Genomic DNA, 10790 nt, shown 5'->3' on the forward strand with positions numbered 1-10790 from the left:
AGCAACATTCTCCCAATATACCCAGCATCTCTCCTCTAAACCATCTCAATCTTGCCTCTCTTGCTTTGTCACCAAACTGTCCAACCTGAACTGAGCTGTTCCTCTAATATAGACTCGTTCCTAATCCTGTCCTTATTTGTCACTCCCAACAAAAATCTTAACATCTTCAACTCTGCCACCTCCAGCTCCACTTCCTGTCTTTTCATCAGTGCCACTGTCTCCAAACCATACAACATAGCTGGTTTCACTACCACCTTGTAAACATTCCCTTTAACTCTTGCTGGTACCCTTCTGTCGCAAATCACTCCTGACACTTTTGTCCACCCACTCCATCCTGCCTGCACTCTCCTCTTCACCTCTCTTCCACACTCCCCGTTACTTTTAACAGTTGACCCCAAGTACTTAAACTCATACGCCTTCGTCACCTCTACTTGCATCCTCAGATTAAGCACTCTGAGTTTCATAAACAAGTGTTGCTTTATTGGAAACTGGTGTTTAAGAATAACTTCACACCTCATGACAGTGCAATCTGGATAAACAGATATGTTCTCTCTCTTAAGAGAAAACATATCTATGAGAACTGGTTGGATAAAGTGGCACGGTTGGCTCTACACTTGTTGGATGAATCAGGAGATTTTCTGAACTATAGTATGTTCTATCAGAAAAATATAATTGTTTGCTCAGTAAGAAAACATTCAGATGTCAAAACTATTCTGAAGTAATGGTATATATGGTCAACGGGATGTTTATGTATTCATAATTTGTGCCGAGGACAATGAGACTTATGGTTGTCACCTATGATTTCTTGGATTTAAAATGTAAGAAAAAAATCCTTAGATTAGCAATTACAAATGAGAGCTTCACAGCGCCTGTCAAAAGAAATACTATAACACAGGGATTCACAAGAAGCTCTACTGAGAAGATCAGAACAAAATATTTGTTTAAATTGGGTTTACTCTTACTTTCAGAGAAACACTTGGAGTGTGTTGTTGAGCTCTGCTGTCTGCTGAGGACCGGTTAAAAAGTGATCACAAAGTTTGGACAGTTTAATGTGTTTGTCCTCTCAAGGAGTTGAGCATTTTTTTTCATCCCTGTTGGGGCCAGTAATGGGAGAACGGGGTAAACTGTGCCAGTGGGTAAGGTGAGTCACCCCTTGTATCTAGGCACCCATAATCAGTTATGTGACCACAGAATTTGCAAGAACAACTAATCCCACTAAATCAATGACGGGGGAGGGCAAATGCATTAAGTGAGAAGTGAACCAGACCCAAACATGTTCTTCTTACTTAATTGAAAAGTAACAGGGAAAATCAAAACATTATTCGGGTGGGGGGAGGGGGAGTCCCCCAAAATTTGACGGGCAGAATATGCCGCACGGAAAGTGGATGAAAGTTGCCCCATACATATGTGATCCCCCGACATTCTTTCGTATATGGATGCGGGCTATGATGAAAGATATGTTTTTATGATGCATTGCCAGTTTGTTTTGAAGAATAATTTAACCTGAAATAAAGACCTGCATCACAGCTTTGACCTCGATAACACCAGTGATTTGAATGATTAAAAGGATGGATGATGATGATCATGGGGAAAAGTGGGCAATTCAAAGGGTTAAAAAGATTTCGAAGACAACACTCTTGCACTACCCGCTGAAGAGCCAATGAGCAAGAGGGGCGGACAGCAACAGTTGGGGGAGTTGTCTTGTCCGCGGTGTTGCCATTGGGCTACCTCAATAAGGGCAAACACCCTTATTCACCTCGGACCCCCGTCCTCCAGACACAGAAATAGAAAGGTTTTGGAGATACTCACTTCGATTGAAACGCCGTGCCGGCTGCACCATTGAAAGACACATTTGAGGAAAACCAGTAAAAAATAAAATTAAAGAAACGTCTTATCTTGGCACTTCCAGAAACTTCGGAGGCTCACAGAGACCGGGCGATTAGGAAGAGACGGCTGCTAGCATTACGTTAGGTTAGCATAGCATCAGCTAGTTACTTCTAACCCCCCCTAAGCGGGCTATCGATAAGAGATACCAGCTTGGCTCCACACCAAGCCGGGGTTTAAATAGCCGAGTTATTCAAACGTATTTCCAAACCAAACTTAAAAAAACGATATATCTTTAAACACCCAAGGACGTTACTGGCCGCCAAGTCAGTTTAACAAATTTATAATTGTTAGCTTTTGGAGGGAATGGCATTGGACTTCGCTGCGGGATGCGTGGGAGGTAAGTAACCTTGTCTAAGTAAGTTAAGTCAGCACTGGTAACGTCTGTTAGCTTGGTTAGCAAAGTGTACCATAAATTACAGTAACTAGCTTTAACTGTAGCTAGCATTCATATAACACTTACCACCGGGTGTCTTTCGTATTGAAAACACTTTGAAAGACGCCGTGATTGCGTGTGCCAGCCCACCGCCACGTCTCAGTCTTTGCTTACGGAGCACTTTGAAGTGTGTTGGTTCACTTGGCAAACTAGCATAACTCGCCTCGCTGTTTGAAAATGCCAGCTCCCGTCTGCAGGTGTGTGGGTCCGCATTTCTGACTGCGTTCATGCAGGGAGCGGTCCTGCGTGTGTATACGTAGTACCTCAACAAGTAAATGTGCTACAACGCCCAACATTGCTCTCCCGTTTGTAAACACGGTTCCGGGTTAGGGAATATCGTGTACCACATCTAGAAGACGAGCAAGTTCATGCAATTTCATGTACTTGAGCGACAACTGAGCCATGAGCAGTACCTAAAAGCCGAGGTCTGCAGAAACCCAGCCCATGGGAATCGTTTCAGCTGTGAAGTCTGTATGTAGCCTGACGATCACCAGGAGCTGACGAATCCCAAGAGATTTTTTTTCCTCCGGAGAGATAGCGCAGCCCCCCCCCACCACCACCACACACACACACACACACACACACACACACACTCTCTCTCTCACTCTCACTCATCACAGTCAAGTTTGTATTGACCCAACGCCTCCTTGTCTTAGCTCCTACATCAGCAAGCTGCAACATGCATATTTGCCTGGGATGGGAATCTTGATCACTGATTCACAAGCTTATCCGCTGCTATCAGCAGGTTACACCTACGCAAGACAACGAACAATTTATTTATAGCCAACTGTTTAAGTTGTGATTTTGTCATAACCAACTTTAATATCAGTAATCATATTGATTATGATAATATTGAAACGAGGTGGTTGACGTCATGTCACAGCTGGGGTGTTGGCTGTAAGCTTGTGTGCAGGAATATGGTACTGTGGAGAAGTGTATCCTATGCAGGCAGTAGTTAAGTGTGTGCAGGGTTGTTTGCAGGACAATGGAATGCACTATTGAACCGTCTTGAGGTATACTGAGCCCAACTCGAGAAATCATCATCAAGGCAAGGTGTCCACTTGAGAACCCCAATTACATGCCTGCACACACAGGATCAACTCTGAGCTGGTGTAAGTAGTTTGGTAGGTGATGCTTGTTGTTAAATGGGCCACAGGGTTCATAACAAGGTCCTTTATGGTCAACACCAACTGGTTAGTACATTAGGTTAGGATAAGACAAAGCCTAATACATTCGCTTGTTGTCTGATTTGGTCTCCTGTCTGAAGGCTGACTGTGCTATATGGCACAGGGAGCATAACATGTTGTGTGTATTCATTGATACCACATTATCAAAAAGAATCAGTCTGACAATCAATCAAGTATCCCACCCATTAATAATAAACAATTAGCCAGCATAAAAAAGCAAAACAAGATGAATAGAACATGTTTATGATTAATGGTTTAGCTCTAGCTACCTGTCTCTGTGTCATCACTGGCAGAATTTTTCCTTTTTTAGTCTGCACAACCCACAGAGAAGTTCAGCAGAGGTCTACCTCTGAGATATTAAATGCATTAGAATCCAGACTCACTATTTGCATCCTGTTCATTCCCCAGCTTACAATATTGTTGAATGCAAAAAGTTAGAATCAAGTTACAAATGTCTATTTTTGGCCTTTAGAGTTATACCTGTGCATTAGTAGTAAGAAAATAGGTTCCTAAGACACTCTTGAGTTTGATGATTGAGCAAAATGATTTCGTATGCAAACTAGTGAAATTTGTTCTAAATGAACATGACTTGGAACTATTTCAGAAGCTAAGCAGGCTAATTAATTTGTAGCTGAATACAAAGTAATATTTTTAATTTGCTCTTAGGTATAGCAGATGATTTATAAGTAGGAATAATTAGTAGTGAGATACCTATGACATTATCCCAAATAAATTGTTAGGGATAATACTTCCAAGTTGCTTCGTGGCTGGCAGTGTTGCTATTGTATAATGCTGTTACCTCTTGTTGGTGCTTGCAAGTCAAGGACAGGACATTGTTTGGCATTTGTCACTCTATGCAGTGCAGTGACCAGCTGATTTCTGCTCAACCTTGAGGCAGGCTGTTTGCTATTATTTGATGAGGTACTTGATCTCTAATATATAGCTGTTAACAGGTACCTGTTTAGCTGGAGTTGTCTTTTTGTCTCTGCAATGAATGGATGATTGCATATTACACTTTATGCTGTTTACTACATACAATACAGAACAATAGTGTGTTATTCAAACTGATTTTTTTTATAAAGCCTTCTAGTACTACTACTACATGTACTAGAAGGCTTGATTAAGAAAAAAGAAAAAAACCTTTACCACAGTTGAAGATAACCAAACCTTGCTTTCCCTAGATTGGAAAACCAGTTATTATACAAGATCCTGATTGACAAATTTGTGGTAGAAATGTTTTGATTTTATTATTAATGAACAAATGCGCAAGTGTGATGATTCTTTAATCAATTTTTTTAAAGCCTTACCTCTTTACTATCTGATGATTTTGAATTGTCTTTTCAGGCGCTGCAGGTGTTTTGGTTGGACATCCTTTTGATACTGTAAAGGTGGGTCTCTGTCTCAATGTCATCATTATTTACACATGTTGGGCAATGAGATTAGCTAGTACATAGCTATCAGGATTTTCCAAGTCAGACCACCGAGTCAGCAGCTTGAGTTTGAGTCCAAGTGACCTAAAACATACTCAGTTGACCCGCAATGTACGTTAGAATATTGAGCAAGAGATGCAAACCTTGTCTTTTCAAAATGATTTGTACTAGGGTGAAGATATTCACAAATGTGGGACTGCCACGTTTTTCTTTGAACCACAATAGATGGAACCAAGTAAATTATTAGGGTTTTGGGCTGAAAAGCATTTTAACTTGGATGTTATGTATCATATTTTATGTTGGCCATGTAGTGTATTGTAATATTGGCTACATAACATCAGCTCAGAAATTGTGGTTCCCAGATAGAATCTGATAATCACATAGCCTGGATTGAATAATGGCTTTTTTTTAAGTAATGTTTAACCCAAGCCTGTTGATTGAGTTTAGCAAAGATTATAGCGATTACAAAACAATTTGGAAATATGCTAATTGGTAGCGTTGATTGTATACTTTGCCACTGGCAGTGGACATTGGATGTCTGAAAAAAGCGACACATACACATACTATTTAGCGCTTAATGAATTTGTCACTCAACATACTAGGCAAAAATATAGAGGAATTGGCTTCAGTTGGTAATCCTGTAATGGATATTTGCCAAGTAACCGGTGTCACTCCATCATTCTACATGTCTCAAATGGTCAAATCGTTTTTGCTAATGCCATTTACAACAAGTTTGTTAAGCACAAAGCAGATTGTGGAATGCCAAACATGCAGTGGGTCAGTCTAAGCTATTTTAGTCTATAGTTTAGCCACTGCCTCTCTTGCCAGCCTCAGTATTGTGCCAAGCCCTCAAACCTGCATGAAACTAATCTCACATATTTTAGCTCAAGCTAAAAGACAGTATCATAGGCTTCACGCTGATGTAAAATTTCACCTTGCAGTTAACCAACGCCTACAATATTTGTGTTGCTCATGAATCACTTGCAAGCCCTAACCAGTTTTAAAGATTTTGAAGATTGTGCACAACTACGTAAAGTGGCAGTATTTACTTTGGAGAATGCAAGCAATTTTGGTTGAAGCATATTTCTGCCTTGCTTTCAAATATGTTATTTCTCCCTGAGCTGGTGTCTGTGGGCTGGGATTGGGGAGGCTGTCTTTAACAGCAACAGTGTCACTTTGTTGTAGATGAGAGAGAGAAATATACAGCCTTTCCACGGAAATAAGACTTAGTAAGTACGGTTAAGGTCTTCTGCTTCTCTCACCCCATGTTTTATATTAGGCTATAAAAATACAAAGCACAGAAGACGCATTGTCTTGTTATCACCATATTCTGTTATCCCCCCCCCCTTCTGCTTTGTTACACCCCTAACACTTTTCCTGAAAAGTGCCCATTTCAAAGTACTGATGCTTGCTTGTTCACTTTTTAAGTATATTACAATATGTGGTGTTTAATAGTTGTGGTCCACTATGGTCTTGATGTGAGAGGAATATTTTTTAATGTAGGAGTATTTTATATGGGACTCTTAACACATTGGTTCTCATTTCTAGGTGAGACTTCAAGTTCAGAATGTGGACAAACCTCTGTACCGTGGTACGATCCACTGCTTCCAGTCCATCATACGCCAGGAGTCGGTAAGCAGGGAGAAAAACATAGACAAAAGCATTTCCCACTTAGGCCTAGGTCTACTTATTTCCTTTATTTACTTGTTTATGTTGTTCTGGTTTACCATATTTGACATGTTAAACCATTTGTTTACAAGTGGTTCATTTGGTTACTTTTAAACAGTTTTGGATTATGGAGTTAGCAGCAGGTGCTGTTGAGTTTTCACCAGGTGCTCCTTACCATGCTAAAGCCATAGCCACCTGCTAAGCTAGCTTGTTCATCAGGTAGAATGGGTTCCACACTCATTAAAGATCCAGTTACAGCATTACTTCTCAGCACATACGTCAGCCCCAGATCATCCTGACACTGAGATGGGATGTGTGGGAGGGTATCAGCTAGCCAGGGTCAACCAGGACCTTATTCCACTTGGCTAAATTAAGCTTGGGGCATCTTGCCATTTGAGCCAAGTGCAGTCTGCCAGGTCTCTAGGAGGGAATTTCAGATTGCTCATTTACCCCGCAGCACAGAGCAGTAATGGATGACACTTTACAATTTTGAATTGAATAGAAGTTTCTTGTCTAAACATGAAAGTTCACAAGTCTCAAGACTCATCCTTGGTTCAGCTGCCACAACCTGACACTAAAAGCAGTGGAATGATTACTGGAGGAACTGATTTGGATTTTGGTGGAGCAGAAGGCAGAAGTCCTCTACCTGAGGACTTCAAATTACAGCTATCATTTGCAATTACAGTGGTGGCCTCTGCCAAGATAGCTTTAAGAACCGAAAAACTAAATTTTACTTATTTTTCATAGGCATGGGAACCATCATTCTCTTCATTCCCTTTCACTTTGCCTCTGGTGTAATTCTTTTAAAATTATTCTATAATATCCTTCATTCATACCCTTAAACATTAGATATTGTCACCTTGATTTCCCTTTTCTGTGTAAACACACTCGCAGCTAAAATCAATAATACAGGTCTTTTTGTCTATAGGGGCTTGGTCTGTACAAAGGCATTGGTTCTCCCATGATGGGGCTGACCTTCATCAATGCCATTGTGTTTGGCGTCCAGGGCAACGCCATGCGTGAGCTGGGTCATGATACACCACTCAATCAGTTCCTGGCTGGAGCCTCTGCCGGAACCATCCAGTGTGTTATCTGCTGCCCTATGGAACTGGCCAAGACACGCATGCAAATGCAAGGAACTGGAGAAAAGAAGTCAAAGAGGAAGATGTACAAGAACTCCCTGGACTGTCTGGTGAGAATCTACAAGAGGGAGGGAATCCGTGGCATCAACCGTGGCATGGTGACAACACTGATTCGTGAGACGCCGGGATTCGGTGTGTACTTCCTGACTTACGATACCTTGACGCGTTCCCTGGGCTGTGAGCCGGAGGACCCTTACATGATCTTCAAGCTGTTGTTTGCTGGTGGAATGTCCGGCATTGCTTCCTGGATCTCCACCTACCCCGTAGACGTAATCAAGTCCCGCCTCCAGGCAGATGGGGTCGGGGGGGTGAATCAGTACAGTGGCATCATGGATTGTGTCAGGCAGAGTTTACGGAAGGAAGGGTGGAGGGTGTTCACGCGTGGGCTCACATCCACACTGCTGCGTGCCTTCCCAGTCAATGCTACCACGTTTGCCACAGTGACTATGTTCTTAATGTACATGCGCAAAGGGGAAGAGTGTGTCATGCAGGACAGTGAGCCACAGTCTGTCCCTCTGCAGCCTCTGCAGCCACAGGCACAACCAACCAGCATGTGATCTGGTTCAGGATTCTGTTTGTGGCAAAGCCTTCTGTACAGCAGTGAGCAGAGGCACACTGCTCAGCAAGTGTGTTTCGCCTTGCAAGGTTTTGAAAGCCATGACAAAGTATAGAAAGAAGTTGGAGCTTTATATAGGTCTGTAATCAGTTTATTGGTTTCCACAATATGAGCAAGGTGAACTGAGTATCTGTCCAAGGAAACTCGATCCTCTGAGCTCCTGCAAAATGACCACTTGTACGTAGTATAGATTCAAGAAGTTAGGTTTTTTTTTTTTTTAAATAATTATATTTTATGACAAACAGCACTTGTAAATATGGTCTCTTTTAAAAGGTCCTTGGTTTTGTACAGAGCAGTTTTGTAACCTGGTAAGTGTTAAGAAATTTAGGAAAATTAATGGTTACACTGACGGTTAACATGAATTACAGTGTCAGGTAAAAATTCACTGCTTGGCCTAACCCTACACATTTTTAGTCAAATACTCAAGTGTCCTCATTGTCGTCTTCATGTCATATTGGAGTATTAAGGTTTACACAACCAAAAAAGATGCCTGAATATTGTAGAGAATACAAGTCTAGTTACTTTAGTAGCTAGGTGGAATGAAAACGTCACCATGCTTGTGAAATGCTAAAACCTTTGTTTTTTGCAGTTGGTACATGAATTCGAGCATCTAAATGCATTTAAAAATAAAACTTAGATTTGCACCAATCTAAGTTTTGAGTGCATTGAAGAAAAGAAAATGAAGTAGGATATGCAATGATTAGTAAATGCAGGTTCCTGTCTTGTTTGGTGGTGGTGAACGCTTTCCATAATTTCAACTTGGAATTGCAATTTGCTGTGATCAGTTGGAGAATTAGGTAAGCTAATTTAAGTTTCAAATCAAATTGTTCATCAAGACCATCACAAATTTATTAAAAGTAAAATGGATGAAAATCAAACTTGAAACCTTTAACTTGATTTAGGTGAATGAGGGCTTGACATTCTCTACAAGTTTAAAGATGAACGCTCCGACATTTGTTCTCAGAAGGGCATCATCCAGAGCCCCTTACCAGTCACTATTTATTATGAATGCAGCATGTCAACTTTATCGTCATAATTGTTACAAAGCTATTGTAATAATTGTTACAAATTTACAAAGGCAGCCTTGTACGTGCACAGTACATGTATATGTAGATATTGTTGTATTTATGTGTATTTATGACTTTTTCTGAGGCTGCACACCGTGTGCGTAGTTGAATGAAACTTTCCTATGAAAAGTCATGTTACTGCAGTCCCAGGGACTGTCAAACTATCAGTCTAAACCACACACTGACCTTTGAGAGCGGATCCTGTCGAGTCATCTATTGAGCTTTTTACCAAGTGAAACTTTTGTAATGAGCCTTTTTCCTTCCCTTCCTCAGTCTATTTTTGTATAACCATAGTGGTTGCTGGAATAAATCAAATCATCACCGATAACTGGTCTGGTCTGGATATAGGCCTCACAAATGCTTCATCTAGATACAATGTATTTTAAGGGTCGTTTACTTTCCCCGCAACGTTTTGTGAATATTTCTTCTTGAATACTTCGTTTTCTGCATGTGGATACAAACACACGACGATAATCCAAGCTTTGATACAATCACTGATTAGAAAAAAAATAAACTGTAAAATCTTAAGTCTTGTTTCACATTTTGTGCAATGTCCAAAGAAAGCACCTTAATGCTAATCCTTAGGATAGCATTTACAAAGTTAATGGGGAAAATCTTCGGGGTTGAGTTTTTGATTTGTTATCTAAAGTTGATTCCATTTGTCACATGTCCAGTTCCTAACCAGTAAATAGTTTGTTCCGCTATACGGGGAAACCGCTTTTTAAATATGGGTTGTTTTTTTTTTTAAGTCCATTGACATGAAGTGATGATTTGTACAGACATCATGTGAGCTTCTACTAGAATTGACTGTTTTGTCTATCTCTTCATCTTTCCGCCCAACCTCTTCATCTAAAAAGTGTAAAAGAATAAAATGTGTTGGCTCTTGAACGACATTGATACTGATGCTATATTTTCCCATGTTCTCCATCACTGTTACATACATTTACTTAAAGACTTCAAATCTGTGCCTCTTTCGTTGTGAACTCTTCATGCTTGGTCTGCGTGAACTGGTTGGATGAAATGTGAGTGCTGTTGTCATTTTAGAAACACGCCTGATAATTTTCCCCACGTCTTGTACCATCTGTATATCTTGCATTGAAGCGGTTTGTAGTTCTCTGAATGAATGTCTTAAATAAAAACCTGACAAGTCTATTTTGCACTTATTTCCCAAACAAGATTTGTGGTCATGGTACTACAGTGGTAAACTATGCCTTTAGATTTTGTTTCCATGTAATTTTTTTCTCCCCATCAATTAACCTAGGAGAAATTGTATAACCCAAGATGACTTTTTTCGATCAAAGCATCACTTACGTTAGGCAGCAGTATTTCTTCAATTTTAAGATACATCTGTTGCTTAAAA

General features: G+C 40.5%; 1 protein-coding gene across 1 annotated transcript; it reads left to right on the top strand.

Annotated features, from left to right (window-relative positions):
- Positions 1-2161: 2161 nt before the first annotated feature.
- On the top strand, positions 2162-10572 carry LOC130126194 (mitochondrial basic amino acids transporter). Its single transcript, XM_056295594.1, has 4 exons — positions 2162-2224; positions 4852-4895; positions 6486-6569; positions 7534-10572. Exons 1-4 carry the CDS (start codon positions 2191-2193, stop codon positions 8302-8304), a joined length of 933 nt encoding a protein of 310 aa, XP_056151569.1. The 5' UTR covers positions 2162-2190; the 3' UTR covers positions 8305-10572.
- Positions 10573-10790: the final 218 nt, after the last annotated feature.

Source organism: Lampris incognitus, chromosome 16 (assembly GCF_029633865.1).
Source record: "Lampris incognitus isolate fLamInc1 chromosome 16, fLamInc1.hap2, whole genome shotgun sequence".
In the NCBI taxonomy this organism is placed as follows: Eukaryota; Metazoa; Chordata; class Actinopteri; order Lampriformes; family Lampridae; genus Lampris; species Lampris incognitus.